At 40.2% G+C, this 18,243-nt stretch overlaps 1 protein-coding gene across 4 annotated transcripts in view; it reads right to left on the bottom strand.

Annotated features, from left to right (window-relative positions):
- The window catches only part of PDLIM5 (PDZ and LIM domain 5), a 120,131-nt gene that overhangs the window by 34,825 nt on the left and 67,063 nt on the right, over positions 1–18,243 (bottom strand). For 2 of the 4 annotated variants that reach the window (XM_081924893.1, XM_081924894.1), the window contains exons 6-12: positions 14,435–14,607; positions 12,995–13,031; positions 9,249–9,278; positions 4,452–4,562; positions 3,407–3,511; positions 2,357–2,485; positions 421–630 (exon numbers count right to left, since the gene is read on the bottom strand). In XM_081924893.1, the coding sequence (XP_081781019.1) occupies positions 421–630; positions 2,357–2,485; positions 3,407–3,511; positions 4,452–4,562; positions 9,249–9,278; positions 12,995–13,031; positions 14,435–14,607 (795 nt within the window). Of the gene's footprint in view, positions 1–420; positions 631–2,356; positions 2,486–3,406; positions 3,512–4,451; positions 4,563–9,248; positions 9,279–12,994; positions 13,032–14,434; positions 14,608–16,276; positions 16,295–17,327; positions 17,343–18,185; positions 18,203–18,243 lie in introns of all 4 variants that reach the window. The other 2 variants (XM_081924895.1, XM_081924896.1) reach the window with 2 other exon arrangements.

Raw genomic sequence — 18,243 nt, 5'->3', positions numbered from 1 at the left:
CAACATTAATATTCAGAAGCATTATATGTATTTTCAAAGTTACTAGACTCCCCAGAACAATCAGAAGAGGTGTGGCAGCACTGCTGTTACTGCTTAAGGTTAAGCTTCCAACAATTCCCTTGTGGCCAGTTTTCCTGGCCAAAGACTTACTGTTATTGAAAATGTCACTCCGTCCATATTTACTAAAAAAAATTGTTCTGTTTTTTGTTGGAGAAACTTTTCTGCAATGTATTCTTGGCATTTCAGAAAGAAAAGAATTTACTTTTACAGTTTAACTTTTATGGATAAAAGCAAAACCTCCCCCTTGTCATGCTTTTGCAGACACACAAGATAAATACAGGGAGCCTTATTCCTCCCCCCCCAAAAAAACAACACAGCACAGGAACTAATTTGGTCTTCAAAATTCTAGGATTCCAATACCTGCCAGGAAGAGGGGGCACCAATGCAGATTTCCCAGTCTGGACTGTCAAAGTAGATTCCTCTGGAGCAATTGGAGACATAAGTGTCTCAAATGTCTGAGTTGCCACTGTGCTAGTCAGGGGTAGGCTCCTTTTATTATCAGCTTCATTTGCACCCAACCTTTCAGCAGCTGGGGCAAGCTCTGGAGAACCAGTTTTTATCCTACTTGACCTTAATTCAACAAGAATTATGATACATTAAACACAAATACCATACTTATTTATTTAAATGTTACCTAATAAAAAGCGTAACCAACAGTTATGGTGCTCGATAGGGGTTTTTGTTTTTTTTAATGAACTACATCTGTTCAAAAGACCTGTGATATACAAATATCCGGTGTTTATATTTGCCAAATGTCCAATTCCCCCCTCCCTCCTTCTTTGGATAACTCAAGTCAACTTTGGATAACGAGAATGCGAAGGCAGTCATGGTTTCCTTCCCCGGAGATGGCACTCCTCCAGCTCGTAACTGACAAAAATTATACGCCCAATTTCATTCCCTGAACTTGAATGTTACCATACTTAACACAAAACTTGGATGGTGGTCAGAAGGGAGAACTAAAAATTATACTGAGTCAGGGTCACTTGACACAACTCAGAAAGTTCAGTCAGTGTAGGATTTTAAGAAAGCCTGTGCGCCAACATTTCCAGTGTTATACCAACCAGACTGCATATGTCTGGAGTACACACAACGCAAATTTCAACAGTCATACAGAACATGTCCCCTTATATCCATTTGACAAAATTTATATACTGTTTGAGTGTAAGAAAATCTCTAGCCAGCTTACAATGAAACTGCTTATACATGCAGATGGGAGACATGGCAGGATCACTGAAGATTAGGTACGTGTACAGAAGCTGTTTTAACTTGGGTGTCTAACGAAATACCACTGCAAGCAGAGATTTGCTTTTTATGTTGATGCTCATGGGAACTATTGATCAGAAAATCTGTGGTTTCTGCTGTTACTGAGCCCTGCTGCCATCTTGTGGACAACAGAATATCTACTGTAGGAACATTTGAACTATCTGTTCTCAGGGCGTTGCATGTTCTCAGACTAGCCAAATGCAAGCATTTGCACTGCCATCAGTTACATTCTAGACCAGAACCAATTCAGAATAGTTTGTGACTTGTTTGAATTTTTCAGGAAGTGATGGAGAAAACACAAATGCTGTGATATGAAAGCAAGTAGCATTTGCTTTTGGTTGAGCTTCAAAGACATTTGTTGTTGGCCCCAGCAAAAGTGGACCATACGTAAAAGACATTTTGAACTTCCATCTCTTGATCACATTGAATGTCTGAGCAGAATGAAATACCTCACCTCCCCCTTCTCACTCATTCTGGATACAGACTGTCACTTGAGGTAGAGGTAGCGCGGTAGAGGTAAATGACCCCTGGACAGTAAGGTCCAGCCAAAGGCGACTTTGGGGTGCAGTGCTCATCTCGCTTCAGGCCGAGGGAGCTGGCATTTGTCCACAGACATCTTTTCGCATCTTTAGCATGACCAAACCGCCTCTGGCGCAATGGAATATCGTAACTGAAGCCAGAGCATACGGAAATGCCATTTACCTTCCCGCTGCAGCGGTGCCTATTTATCTACTTTCACTGGTATGCTTTCAAACTGCTAGGTTGGCAGAAGCTAGGGCAGAGCAACTACCTGAGGTTGAGCAGAGCTGTAGGATAGGTCTCTGAAGTAGGGAAGTTGGACCGTGGAGAAAGTTGAGGAGAGAGGGAGAAGAGGCAGGCAGGCAGAGAGAAAATTTAGGAAACCTAACATTCACTGTTCTTCACCAAAGTTTGACAGGCATTTTGCACGCTTCAGAGAATAAGTGATAAACAGTTTTTAAAAATAATTTATGATATGCTTTGAACAGAATGTAATAAATTAGTATGAAACTACCTAGTGTAGGTTGATGCCGTTTTGGACACAATGGCTACTTGGCTGCTATCACTTAAAATATGAACAGTAGCAGGTGGATATGGTGCACACTTGGGCAAGGCCTCCAATGGATTGTTGAAAAAAAGTTCTCTGAAGAAGAAAATGACAAAGTTTCTAACACCAGAAGTTCTCTTAGTATCCACCCCACCCCACCCCCAGCAATTGCACAAATGTATCTGGAGTTGGCTTAAGTTCCCATACTACACGGTTAATTTGACAAACTTTACAGGCATGGCTATCTACAACCAGTTTCTGCTCATGTAGGATCCGCAAATATCTGTCTGTTGACAAAGAAGACAAAATGCTGGGCTAGATCAGTGTTTCCCAACCTTGGGTCTCCAGCAGCTTTTGGGCTACAGTTCCCATCATCCCTGACCTTGCTAGCTAGGGATGATGAGGGAGTTGTAGTCCAAAAACAACTGGAGACCCAAGGTGGAATTTGAGAGGTACACACGATTGACCAGAAGTCTAATTCATAGACTTCAATAAGGATACACAGTTTCTGTTGTTATTTGTGCTGGCAGTTTCTGGGATTAGCTATGTCTGAGGTGGGGAACATCAGCCCTGTCTAACTAAGCTGGGACTCTACACAGCCAGCACTCTCCCCCAAGCCATACCCCTTATTGGCTGCAATTCATGCCTGAGCTGGAATGTGCCCTTGAACTGTGGTAATGGTTGTCTGGAAAGAAAAGAGCTAGGCGGTGAGGGTAAGTCTGAAATTTTACGTGGCTGGAATGCTGCCTAATATTCTAAGGTAGGATTTGCACCTACTGCCCCATTCACTTTTTGTCTCTGGCCTTATCCACCACCAACGTACAGCCTTTAAATGTTTTCTGTCAAGGGAATGTCTCTCCCCCCCCCACCAGCCCCCCGGATAAGACGGGTTCACCACTGATGGATATGAAGGTGTTATTCAACTGGGATAACTCACTTTCCCATTAACAGGAAGTAAATAAGGCAAAGGAAGAGCTTTCAAAACCAACAATCCAGTAAAGAACAGCAAGTATTTACCTCTTGTGAGATGTAGTAGAAAGATTTGGACCAGGAAGATTGGTTGAAGAAATAGTGATAAGAGCTGGATCTGTTACCACAGAAGTATTTGAAGTTGCTTCTCCCCTGATAGATAGCAGTTTGTTTAAATTCCATCCCCCCAAATCAGAGAATAAGTCAAGTTTATGAAGAAAATGTTAAATTCTACATCTAAATGTGATTTGACAGATGACATTTGTGCACAAAACTATTAATCCATTGGGGTGACAGCAAGTCTACAAGAGTTTGGCACTAACAGGTAGCCACTGCCAAAGCAGAAGGTTGCAGCATTTTCTAGAACTTATTTGGAACAGTCAAAGCTGAATTCACAATGCAATTCAGACCTTGGTGAGAATTTTCAAGTTTGTTTCGTAACAGTGATAGGGAGATCCTAAAAGCTGAGTATGATTTTGCATGCTTTGAAAACACACTTGAAATTAAAAATGGAAGTTTCAGTAAAAATGGCAAGGGCATTCAGAACAAATCATAGTCCAACACAGAAATAACTTTTATTTTGGCCAATGGAATACACATATACAACTTCAATATCTCATTCGCACTATTAGCTCTTATGTTGTTGTTTCTCTTAAAATTAATGAATAAGAGCAATCCAGTTTGCCACGGCACCCTGCTTTTTGCTGTGTGCATTGCCCTGTGCAAAAAAATATTTCACAATAATGCTTCCCTCGCAATTAACAGCTTCCCATGCACATAACAGACAGGAGTGCTGGCTGTGCCCAGTACCATTCATGGGGAGTGAGTATATTGGGTCCATCATTTTCCAAAATAGGGAGTGGGAATCCACTGGTCCAGTGATAAAGCAGTGCCATTAAGCAGTGACAATTGTGACAAGTATAATGCTTGCTTAATTATCAAATTTAGTGCAAGTCTGATGAACTACTTGAGAATAATGACGACTTCTTCAAGTGTCATGTGCATTCATGTGTGGTGCAAAACGGTTTTCCACAATAAAGTTTAGTCATGTCAGTGAACCATGAATGGGTGGAACAAGGACAGAGAAACAGACCTTTCAGCTGGCAACGGTGGTTGTTCTGACACATCAGGTATTTCGCAGGTCTGGGTAGCTACTGTATGGGAATGCTGGGTTTCCAATCCATTAGTTAGTTCCGTAGACATGCTTTATTCATAATAGTAACAGAGAACACACAATTTACGTAACCAGTCACACGTTTTGGGGCTATATATCTAGCTTAACATTCCATAAAATAGAGTTGCTAAACCTCTAGGAAATGCTAGTATGAGTGTTCAGAATTTCAGTAACCAGTTCAATTATTTTGATAACAGAGGGCAAGAGGATTGCTTTAGCCAAAGGACACAAAGATACATTCTGAGCTACTAATTTTGCACCGAACCTAGACTAAGCAAGGCTGCAATCCAAACCCCTCTTTTGCTTGGCTGAGGGGGATTTGGATTGAGTATAGACTTACCTCCACCCACTTCAGGCATCTCAGCTGGCCTCCTGCTGGAAGAGATGCCCCTTTCTGCTCTCTGAAAGGTGGTTCACTGGCAGTATTATTGCCAGCACAGTCCAGCAGAAAGCACCCAAAAGGGGTGTTCTGAGGGCAAGGCTTAGCTGGCCTGGGTTCCTGAAGTGCTCCCACAGCCAGCACTTGACAGCATCAGGTCTACCATGGGCCAAATTACTACCTAAAATTGGCACAGAGCTCAGATTTTATCTACCAGCCTCACTTTCCACTGCAGCTGCCATGAATCAATGGGCTACAGATCTGTTGCGAGCTCCATGTTTTGTAGAGCCTTGGTTGCAGCAGCAAGCAATATGGATCACTCTGTTAGCCACACTTTAGTTCCACCGAGATCAGTGTGGTGTAATTTAATGATCTCTATACTGTACCACCCATTTCAAAGTTTCTAAAGCAGGATGTAAGTCTCAATCCAACTATCTCTCACTTTTTTTTCTTTGCTAAATGTGCTGTGGGTGCCAGCTCAAAAGGGATACTGGGATGATAATGGGAGTGTAGATAGGAAAATGCCTGCATCAATACATCTGTTCCCCCTTTCCCTTGACTCTGTTCAGTGCAGTTGTCTCCCCTCCATCCCACCCCAACCCCGGTCTGCTACAGCCAGCCATCTACACCGCCTACTAACAAGCATCCAGATGTGACTTGCTGGGGGGGGGGGAATTAAGATTTCTGTGCTGTTGCCACTGACAGCGCAGTTTTTAGCTTATGCACCGCTGGGGTGCAAAGATCCACCTAGCACCCCCAAATTTAGTTTAGCCCCCAAATTAACTTTTATTATAATGTAAGAGTTAATTTTGCATGCAAGGCCCCATTGAGAATGACAAGCGCCGTCACTGAGTCTGACAAATGCTGCTGTTGTGAATGACAAGCACCGCCGCTGGTGTGGCGCATCTTTGGTAAATGAGCGCCCAAAGCTGAAAGTCCTTTAGTGAAACAGTAGGTATGTATTTTGGTAATACCTAGATATATATGTATTTTGTTTTTCTGGCTTGATCAAAATTATTTATTATTTCATAACAGGTAGATAAGAGTTTAGGTGGCTTCAGCAGCGGGAGCCTGGCGCACCCCAGAATTCGGTGCCCGTGTGCCCCGCACCCCTTGCACCCCCAGGTAAAGACAGCCCTGGCCACTGAACTCCGTAAATAGAGATAAGGTCGGGGGGGGGAGAGGGAAAATAGCAATTAGAGACTGAAGAAAAGGAGGAAAGGAGGAAAAGGAGGATAGAGACAAGAGTCTTGGAGGAGGGGGAAAGAAGGGACTGAGATATGTGGTACAAGTACATATAATCCATTTTAGGTCAAGCAACTTTTGATGTACTTTTTTAAAAGTACTGCATTTTTTCCAACCCCCCCCCCCATTTTATTTTAAAAAACAAGGAAACCTGGGAGGATTTCCCCCCCCTTCAAAAGCTTCAAAATTTCTCAGAAATTGTACATCTCTACTAGATACCATCTTTTCAGTAAAACTGATTGACACATCGTTCACCAGGGGAGGGGGGGGACCCTGCATCAGACCCATATTTGTAGCTCAAAGACAGAGCTAATGGATTACAGCTGAGAATGAAACGGAATCTGGTAGTTATTAAGAACTTTCAAGTGTTCTAGCAGAAGGGGGTCAGGCATCCAGGTAAGTTGAATGCTCATTGTGCCAGGGGGAAAAAAGTTTTTCTTGGACTACACAAAAGTGATGACAAAAGTTATGGGCTTGGAGCAATCTAAGCTGCTTTCCAGCCATTCAAAGTAGTCAAAATAGAAGCATGGGGAGTTTGGGTGAGATTTGGATGCACTGCACACTGTCAAATGCAACACAAATCCACGTACAATAAGAATTGATCAGTATTTAGGTGCTAGGGGTTGCAGCAAAAAGGGGGAGCAGCTAAGAAATGGAATTACAGAAAAGAACAACTTACAACTTTAGGGGGAAGGGGAGAAAGAAAAAGAAAACGTGTTACAACTATTGTCAAAGCAATGAATCCTATCTGCATTCATATAAATGTAAACATGGTCTTCAGAGTGATTTGTGCTATGTGTGCTTCTGACCTGTATCAAACCCTGCAAATAAGGAGGCCCACCAGAACTCTCCAAAACACAGTTGTAATTGAGATTAATTGCCAACATTTAATTGAGCAATTGCCAGAGAAGAATACTTTTTTTTTTTACATTGCTTTTATAGTGGCTTGTGACAAACTATAAAATATTCACTTTTAACTTTCTCAGCAAAAGCCGTTCATTTCAACAGGCTTTCAACAAGAAATGTTGCTCTTGGTAGTGAACAGTGCCTATTATCATTAAAAACAAGTGTTTCAGCACCTTAACATCTTTATTATATATAGGTTTTTGTGGGCTCCAGTCCACTTCATCAGATGCATGAAGCTATATCCATGAAAACTTAGGCAACAATAAATTTGTTTTTGTTGCAAGAGACTAACATGGTTATCCTTTGGATAATATCGCCAAGGGACTATTGATTCTGCACATCCATTGTGTTTTGCAGTAGCTTTCTACATTTGGAGAATTCCCAGCATTTCTCTGTAACCTTTGAAACAGAGCACCACCACATCTTCCACCTTTGGGTATTCAAATATTACCGAGAAGTAGAAGAACCAGTTGTATAAGAAATGACTACTCTTTGCTCCACCTTCATCCCTCTGAAATTGTGAAGTAGGATTGCCATATTTTAAAGGGAAAAAAGGACACATTTGCCATCTTCTACTTTTAACTATGGATAGCTACGACAACTCTACCCATGAAAAAGAGAAAGTGTCCTGGAAAAAGAGGACATACCCTATGTGAAGTGACTCCTGGAACTGTTTTAGACTAGTAATAAATAATGGTAATATATAACATCTGTATGACACTTTCAAGTGTTCAAAGGACTTCAGATGCATTATCTAGAAATGTTTCTTACAATCACCCTGTAAGGGTAAGGCTAGATTCACATCATACATGATACGGCTTTAAACAGTCATGACTTCCCTCAAATAATCCTGGGAGATGTAGTTTATTAAGCATGTGCTTTGTGTACATGGTGTGCATGTGGCCCTAGTCATTATTCTGTCTTGGTTAGACCACACCTCGAACACTGTGTCCAGTTCTGGACACCACAATTTAAGATGGATATTGACAAGCTGGAACACGTGCAGAGGAGGGCAGCCAAAGTGATCAAGGGTCTGGAAACCAAGCCTTATGAGGAATGGTTGAGGGAATTGGAAACTGAGAGAAAAAAAGGATAGCCATCTTTAAATATCTCAAGGGCAGTCACGTGGAAGATGGATAAAGCTTGTTTTCTTCTGCTTTGGAGGAATGAACCCAAACTAATAGCTTCAAGTTTTAAGAAAGGAGATTCTCACTAAAGATCTGGGAGCGGTTTCTGATAGGAAGACGTGTTTGACAGTGGGACAGACTCCCTCGGAAGATGGAGAACTCCTTCCTTGGTGGTTTTTAAGCAGAGGTTGGATGCCATGTATGATCTTGTTGAGATTTGTGTGTTGCCGGGGTTGGACTAGATAACCCTCAGGGTCCTTTCCAACTCTTTATTTCTATGATTATTACTCTCCATATACCAAATGGGAAGACAGAGGAGGATGAGAAAGACCAGCCTGCCTAGTCACCCAGTGAGTTCATGACAGAGGTGAAATTTGAACTGGAAAATGACTTCATAACTCAGTTTCTTTATCTGCTATAGGGCATTCTTTTGATTATGAACCAAGCTGGTTATTGAAGAGATAGTTATTATGAAAATTAAACCTATGATTACGTCATAATGAATATACAATCTACAAAATGGGCCCAAAAACAGAGGAAAAACACTCTTGACAATAACATCTGTAAAACTGTAAAATAAGGTAAAACGTTCTAGTGCCCAAAAATTCACTGTAAATATTACATAAAAGCCACAATACATTCACATAATAAAAGTGATTTTACATTGAGTCAGACTCTTCACCAGCTAAACGAATACACAGCACAGTGGTGTTTTTGAACATTCCTGAAGACTACTCTCTACGGTGCAATGCACATGCATTAAACAGAGATGTGTCATTTTATTACATCAACAAATGTGACAATTCAGTTCATTTGAAAACGATGAAGTAATAATCAAACCAATCTGAGATTGAGGTCCCCCCCCCCCATTGAAACAGCTTGTGGTTTTGAAAGAGTCAAACAGAATTTGATCACAAATAGCACACTATTGGTTTTTTTTAAAATTCTATAATGTAACAAAAAAAGCAGAAACACATCTTAGTAGTTTAACAGCTTGCCCTGGCATATTTCAAGTTTTCTGCACACGTGGCTGTTAATGTCAAACAAGTGAGCAGTTACCTCAAATCTCCATTTCCTGTTTGACTTGCCCTAGAGATAAGTCAACAAATAGTGAGCTGAAAATATTGTTAGGCAGTTGACTCTGGAGAACTTGCATTCCCCACAAAGTAAATGATGCAGAAGAAACCTTTTGAAGCTGGAGCGGTTCAAGGCTTTCTTTTATTTGCTTTATTTGTAATTATAAATAAAAATGTTTTTTTTCCTGAAGAAGGATCCTAATTAGGCATCTTTTTAAAAAAAATAAGCAGAGCTTAAAGCTAGTAGGAAAATGTGGCTTCACCGGGTTTTGCCCTTCCCATGTAACTCTGGAATGGAAATCATGTGTGAAAACAGTACATTGACAATGATGCTTAGAACACAGTGCAGCAAAGAAGAGGAAGAGTTGACATTGTAGTAAAAGGTGCCTCCGCCTCCTCCTCTTTGCCCATCTTCAACTCTTCAGCAACTCATGTTCCCTACAGTTGGGATGGATATTCATTCATTCATTCATTCATTCATTCAGCCAGCCAGTCAGTTATTTTATCTTGTCCAGGGCAATCCAAAGCGACTTACAACCAAACAAATAGATAATAAACCCCACACGGATACATTAAAACCAAGAGGAAAGAGAAATACAGTAAAAACATTCCTCCCACACTAATTCACTCTTTTGCAGGGCTCTTTCGTTATTTCCTTCTTCTTCTTTTCCATCTATGTCAAATGCTACAATTTGGCTGACTGGCACTGGTCGTGGCTTGTGGGCTAATATCATGGGTAGGATTGATTAATTGCAAGCTCCTTAATGCAGCTGCCCAGGTGAGGGATGGCACCTCACTCCTGGCTGGCTCAAGATGAAGTTGTAAGGAAGTGGGGTCCTTGTGCCAGACGGACATACTCTGCTGATAGCTTGCTAGTCAGAATGGAGAAGTCTACATTTCCCCTGCATTGCTGCTGGGAGCAGATTAGGAAGGGCTCAGTCAACTGGCTGGTTCATGACCCAAGCCAAGTGTTTGGCCACTTGTTTGGCCACTTAGCCATTTATCCCATTTAGCTTCAGTTGAACTGCCTGCACTTCTATGTTGTCTACAAGTTGCAGATTTGCTATCAGTAAAAGTATGACCGTCTAATTGCACCATGTCTTCAGCTGAGTGTAGGGAACAAAATTCAGGCATTTCTCTAAGAAATTTGCTTAAACATATTTTTTCCTAAAAACACTACAGGTATATAGTGACCTTCTTTGCCAGTACTGTCAACATGTGTGCTATACACAGAGTTCAAAAAGACTTGAAGAATAAGGCAAGAGGGAAGAAATTAACTTAAAGGTAACATTTATTAAATACTCTTCAAGCTTCACAAAGCATAAATTAAATCAATATGTATTTGCTATAATACATTATATTACAGAGTAATATGTGCCATCAAAGCTGCTATTAAGGACAAAGAAAAAAACCACCCCATAATAAATAAAACCTACACTCACTACCTCATACTATTTTCATTGGTTGTTATACATGGCCCTGTTCCAGTGTTATTTTTCCTAGGTTTATAGCCAAGGAGAGTTTAGAAACCATGTATGCACAGTGACATTTCTCTCAAGTTGAGAAGAGTTGCATTATGCTAACATTCCTAAAATCCCCAAAATGGCCTCTTTTTCCTTTAATGCATTTGAAACATTTACATCCCGCTCTAAAATGCACCTACTACCGATTCTGAAGAAGCTATATAAGGAAACTAACAACTGTTTTCACCAAATTCAAACAAAGCTGTACAGAATTAGCAGAATGGTTTCTTAATGTACTGTCCCTTTTTCATGTTAGAACTACTGCAGCCTATTCTTTCTCTGCAATAGACAAAAACAGGTTCTTCTCTAAGCTACTTAGAATATTCTATATGCCACTTGTGCACTGGCTGCCTATTTAGATACTGATTTTAAAACAGAACATGTTCATCTCATTCTTTACACATCAGTAGGAAACTGTTAGAAAAAATAGTATAGAAAAGGCTAGAATTTCTCATGTAATCAAAGCTAATGGTTTTCATTTCTTTATTTGCAAAGCAAGTGGAAGAGAAAGAGGAAGAAGGAAGGGACACGTGCTTTGTTTTTAAAGCTTGGCAAGTCACTGGACGTTAAGGACACGTGCTGAGACGCCATGGTGCCAGTCACGTAATTTTGTGTATCTGGGGCCTATGATGTGAAGGGGAACCTTTTCCCTGTGGAAAGAAGTGACAGAAGAGATAGATAAGAGAGGAAAGAGGTTTGCATTGCAGCCCACTGCATGCAAGAACCTGAACATGCAGAATTCCATGCACTTTTAGCAACTCTGTTTGTTTACACTAACTGTACTTGCACTGGGATGCAAATTTCAGAGAAGTGAAAGGGTCTTAAGAGAAAGCAAACTTCTGGCACCTAAGGGGGACAAGAGGCACTTGACAATGTGTGGTTAATACCCACTGAATTCTCAAAAGCCAGAACAAAGCCTGGTTTTTCAGCTGTTGGGGGAGGGTCTTTATTATCCTTGTCCCTCCCATGGCTAGTTAAATCAGAATTGTGTAATATAAGAAGCCATGCAAATCTTCAAACTGCATTATTTACAGACGTCACAAAAATTAGCATTTCCTGGTGCAGAATCTTGATTGTTTTTCAAATGCCAACTCCATGCATCTGTTTAACTCTGTTGAACACAGCCCTGCCAACATATTTGCCTATAATTGCACCATAAACTGTAAGGCCAGTATATCACAAGGAATACCATCCTTTTGATATACTGCTAAAGCCACAACAAACACTCCACACATCCCAAGCACTTATAAGTCTGCTGAGACTGGTTGTAGAAAATCTGTTCTGTTATGAACTAGTAATGGGCAGAACAACTACATCTGATTCAGAACTGATCCAGTAGATACAAGTTTAGACAATAAAAAGGGTGTGTAAAGCTTTCTGCTTCCACTTGGTAATCCAACAGGTCCCATTGCCCACCTACCTTGGCCAAGACAGATGCCACCACTTTATATTCCTTATAGTAAAGTTTGGGAAAGCTGAATGTCTATAGTGGAGACCAAAGGCTGGAGAAGCTTTGGTCCCTCAAATGCTGATGTACTATCATTCCAGACCACTGGCCCTGCTGGTTGGGACTAATGGAAGCTGGAGTAAGTGGTCTACCAAGAGGATCCCAACCGTGACAGAATGGGTACAGGCTACAGAGAAAGTATTACCACACATGTACATTTGTTCAAACAACTGGGCATCTTTAGAATTCCACCTGCCTGCCTCCTTGGTAATGTCACTTGCTTATCAAAGTGAACATTCAACGTAATTGGAAACATTCTCATGCCACTTCTATGAAAAGTGGGCCAAAGTTTAGTAACTACCACATGATTTTGAGAAAAGGATCATTTGCTTAATGAGTGAAAGGGACCGAATGAAGTTATGAAGGTAATCTAAAGATGAACGGGGTTCCCCAATATTCAAGGTGAAGCACCTTTAAAAACTCAGTATTAATCTCATTTTCTGCTTTCTTGCTCCTGCCTTTCCATTTCTATACACAGCCTGAGAAAATGTGAACATTGGCCAGGTTTTATAGCAAAATTCATCCTTGCAAAAGAATGTCAAAAGTTTTAAAGGGGGCGTCTTACGCTGCTATCTACAACAACGTGCAAACACTTTAAACATGTCTTGAACTTTGCACCCACATGAATATTTTTTTCACACTGTTAATCAAAAATAAACCATGCAACAAATCAAATTATATTTCAGATCAATTACTTACTTTGCTTTCTTCGAATTATCAGGTTCTGGTTCTTTCACTGCAAATAAATAAACCACTAATTACATTTCCATCAGAACACCACAGACGTTTTTGTTTTTTTACATTTCTGCCATAATCCAGAGAACCACCAAGCCTAATTTCCTTTATGAAAAATAATGACATCTAGCATCACAAAATCTAAATCTAAATCTAAAATCACAAGTGTATTAGGTAGGGTGCCCTATTTTTAAAGGAAACCTACTAGGTTCATTTTTCTTTATGGGCAGCTCACTCCAATGTTCAACTAATCTTATAATTATTAATGATTTAATCTATAAATCTTAGTCCTGAAGTGTAAAACTATTGTTTTAAGCTTTTCAATATGCCTAACCAATTACCACTTGTTAAACTGTTATGAATGGTTTTTTACCACTTATCTGTCACCATTTTTAATCAAAAACACCCCTCCCCAATATTTTCTGACATTTCTGTCTGGCTGCTTACACACCATACATGTAAAGCACATTACACACACACACACACACACACACACACACACACACACACATTTAAGAATTCTGGGAACTGTAGTTTACCCCTCAAAGATTTATACAGTCATACCTCGGGTTACATGCGCTTCAGGTTACATACGCTTCAGATTACAGACTCCACTAACCCAGAAATAGTGCTTCAGGTTAAGAACTTTGCTTCAAGATAAGAACAGAAATCATGCTCTGGAGGCGCAGCGGCAGCAGGAGGCCCCATTAGCTATAGTGGTGCTTCAGGTTAAGAACAGTTTCAGGTTAAGTACAGACTTCCAGAACGAATTAGGTACTAAACCTGAGGTACCACTGTAATTCCTAGCACCCTTAACAAACTACATCTCCCAAGAGTCTGTTGCACTCTAAATGCATGGTATATATGCAGCCTCCCTCTCACTCACTCTCTTTTAAACAAAAGTATTTGTAAAATGTGATTGGTTGACTAAATGTATGGAATAATCTCATTTGAGAAATTAAATATCACATTATGTAACTACCAAGCTTTATAGGTATCATACCTGGAAAGACTCAGGCTATTATTTAGAACAACAACAACAACAAAACGTTTTCAGAGTGTAACTTTCAAAGACTGGCAAAAGTAATAGAAAACATTAAGCAAACTCTCCTGGTAGCTGGGATCCAAAGAGCTGTTTAGACTGATGCAAGGGACTCATCCTACCCCACTGGGAAATTTTATTATTTCACCACCCAACTCTCAAAGTACTTTGGAAACTCTCCTCACTTTCCAAAAGTGCTACTGCATAGCACACACTGCACTGCTGTTGTACCCACTGCTACAGGACCCACAGAATTAAATACACAGCTTTTTATTTTTTTTTGCTATTATCTGCTGAAGCTTCCATAATACATGATATAGGACAATGTCAAATGCCACAACCATTCAGAAAGTGGAACTCACTGTGTTCAGTGCCAGTGATCTGTGCAAGGATGCGGAAAGAACGTGATTGGGTAGTTCCTGTCCTTGGATGCCAATCCTCAGTATCCTCAATCAATCGTTTCTTGCTGTTGTTGCTGTGAGTGGGTGGGTGGTAAAACTCTGTATTTGTATACACAACATGCTTCCGAGGTGGACTAACAGAATAGAGAAAAGATGGAATACCAGTAAGTGAAATAAAATGTAAACAGCATCATTGCCATTGCTATTATTATTACACTAAGCTAGTTTGCACGTCATTTTAAACCACAGTTTACATACCTTGGCTTGTTGCACCATCTAAACCCTGGCTCACATTTGTTTATCCCCAAATGGTAAATCCTTGAAGTTTGTACTTGGCTTACAGTGCCAAAACACGGTTTTTAAAACAGCCACAGTACACTGCTTGTTTGCATTAAATCATAATTAAGACATGAACTGTGGTTAAGCATCACATGTGAACAAACCCACTGACTGAGATAGAGACACTGAATACCTGCATTAAAAATCAGTTTCACTGAAATGTATCATTCATTTTTGCAAGTAAATCCATTTAAGATTCAGTCCTGCCCTTTTGTCGCAATGGTCGCATATGATGTAATTTGCAATCAATTTCTACCTTACAGAATGCATGAACATCAGCTAACATTATAAAATGTGCAGCAACACTTTCTCTCTTTTTCTTGTCTTGGTTCACGCCTTAGCCTCTTAAAGAGATATCATATTCTTGCTTTGCACCTCTAGAAGTAAAGAAGGGAGGCTCCATGATCCCCAGACGTAAACATTGCTTAGAATGCTTCTAACCTCCTTCCCTATTATGCCTACACTAACAGATTTATACAAGACACACAGCACACACAAAATACTTGTGCAGCATTTCTCAGGGTCCAGCATCTAAAGTGTTCTTTTTAAAATCTAGGTACCGGGGCCTTGCCTGCAAAGGAGCCACAGCACAAGTTAAAAAGAAACATTTTTTAAAAAGAAACAAGTCACCAATGAGAGTGGAATTTTGCACATTTGTTTTATCCTTAGGGTGGCGCTGTGGGTTAAACCACAGAGCCTCTTGGGCTTGCCGATCAGAAGGTTGGTGGTTCGAATCCCTGCGATGGGGTGAGCTCCCGTTGCTCGGTCCCTTCTCCTGCCAACCTAGCAGTTCAAAAGCACGTCAAAGTGCAAGTAGATAAATAGGTACCGCTCCGGCAGGAAGGTAAACGGCGTTTCTGTGTGCTGCTCTGGTTCGTCAGAAGCGGCTTAGTCATGCTGGCCACATGACCCAGAAGCTGTACGCCGGTTCCCTCGGCCAGTAAAGCGAGATGAGTGCCACAACCCCAGAGTTGTCCGTGACTGGACCTAATGGTCAGGGGTCCCTTTACCTTGCATCTCATGAACCATCTCTTAAGGAACCACTGCTTTTGCCACATGCAATACTGACTTGCCACTGCCTCAATCTCTAGCACAGTGGTGGGGAACCTGTGGCCCTCCAAATCAACTCTCACCATCCACAGCTATTGGTCATGCTTGTTGAGCCTGATTAGAGTTGCAGTCCAACAACATCTGGAAGGCCACAGGTTCTCCACCTCTGTTCTAGCATTACTCAAAAGTAAGAGGAAGACTGTGAGGAGCCAGAAGCAAAGTTTGTCTGATTTAGAAGCTGCTCCCCTCCCTTTATCTGTTAATACAGAGGCTGACTGTGCATATGGATAACATTTTCCAGCGTCTGTAGATTATGAATAAGCCAACATTATCTTTCTCATACAACATAAAAGCTCCATTTGAAGCATGCACACACTGCTGAACTACACATACAGGTGAGCTTTTGGCTATTACCGTTTAGGTGGGTTTTGCCTTTTATGCATTTGAAGGGCATGGCAGAAGTATGGAAAGAGTCCAGTATAAGGAGAAATAGGAAGAGGGGGAAAGAGGAGACAGAAGACAAAAAGAATTAAGAGGAAACAGTTGAACGTTTCTGTTGTATTTGATAACCAAATAGATTTAATATATATTTCCCCCATTCTTCTATTTTTGCATTCTCACCCTGCCTTTCTGTCCCAAGCAAGAAGGATGCCATTACAGATATACACAAACATGGTCAAGTAAAGGAAATGGTCAGTACTGTGAACTGTTTACTCGTGCACATACAATCTCTGCCATATGTGCTACAATGTGTCAGTATGGGATGAAGAATAGGACTGTTTACAAAAGATAAAAAATGCACAGGGTCTTGTGGACTCATTGCCCCTAGTGATACATCTGTAAACAGACCCAGTACATACGTAAAGGTAAAAAAGGTAAAGGACCCCTGGACGGTTATGTAAAAGGAAGTTCATAAATAATCAGTAACTGTTTTTCGTGCTACTTTTCTCTATTTTTGTTTCTCATAACCTAGACTAGTTGGAAATATACTTGCAATAGAAGTATTAAAGTATTAAAAATAGAAGCTTTAAACTCTTAGTCCTTAGATATATGTATAATAGCCCCCCTTTGAGCAATAGTCGCCTTTGACTGGACTTAACCATCCAGGTTTCCTTTACCTTGAGCAACTGGTTCAATATGTGTGCAATGCACAATTAAATTTACCATCAAGAAATATTACAAAATGGGAGAGGAGGAGGTAGGAATCCTTCTCCAAATAAGCAGCTCATAGTATTAACATAGGTCTTCTGGGGCATAATTTGTATGCATAAAGATTTTGTATATTCTTATACAACTGTGTGATGTTTACAATCATTTTTCTTGTTAACTGAAGCAAGCTATTCCTAAGAAATCCAGGGGTTAATTACAAAGAATAGCTACAAAATACAACATTGTTTTATTTACTGTTGTGAGGAAAAACATGCTTAAGTAGTTAAGAGGCAAATTATATTAGTGAAGTACTTACACCTCATCAGGGTTACTGAAGGAAGGGAGGGACAGAACAACAGACAGACAATGGAGAAGATTCCAGGATGGCGGAGTACAGATAGGAAATTGCATATAAAAGTGAAGCAAGAAAAAGTTAATAGAAAATTAATTAGGAAATTAGAGCAAATGAGTAAATCAAAATCAGTAAGATTTAATAACAGGCTCACTCAGAATCACGAACCTATTACGTTAAAAGCTAACAAGTATTGTGAATGGCAAAGGTTAGCATGTCCTTTTGGTTGGCCCTTTCTAGTAGTTACCAAGTTTGGTCGCAAGATGGTGCCACAGGCAAAGCTAAAGTTAGAGTGCACTCGCTTCTTTTCACAAAGTCAATTTATATAGTAATGATTTTAGTTGACTCTAGCCAGGAAAGTAGGGCAGGGGAAGCAGGTAGGAAAAAATGGGTACTAAACAAATCTTTAGCTATCTCAAGTTTAACTGCAACATTCTTGAGGCTGTAATCCTAAACATATGCGCCTGGGTGTAAATCCCTTTCAACTCAATGCAGCTTACTTCCATGGAGACATGCATAGGATTGTAAGATAAAAGGTCTAATTGTTACAATTTTTCTAACAGTAAAATCAATCATTATATTATTGTTTCTGTTATTGCTATTATTATTGCTACAAATGAAACACTGCAACAAAACTTCTTATTTGGTAAAAAAAATGCATACTGTGTGCAGCGTAAAAATGCAAACAATTAATGTTAATCACTTTTTAATAAGCGCTGCATTTGTCTTGCAGATGTTGAATTATAAAGCACAACTGTCATGCATGCTACTTCTTAAAAAACATGAAAACACAATTCCACTCAAGGTGCTACTGATACTAACTTTGTCACTGTGGCTTCCTGCAAAAGAAAAAAGAGCAATTCGTATGTTTATTGTACTG

The sequence above is a fragment of the Podarcis melisellensis genome, assembly GCF_964234715.1.
Source record: "Podarcis melisellensis genome assembly, chromosome: 9".
Lineage (NCBI taxonomy): Eukaryota > Metazoa > Chordata > Lepidosauria > Squamata > Lacertidae > Podarcis > Podarcis melisellensis.
The sequence above is the reverse complement of the archived record's forward strand: the minus strand, read 5'-3'. Positions and strand labels throughout refer to the sequence as shown.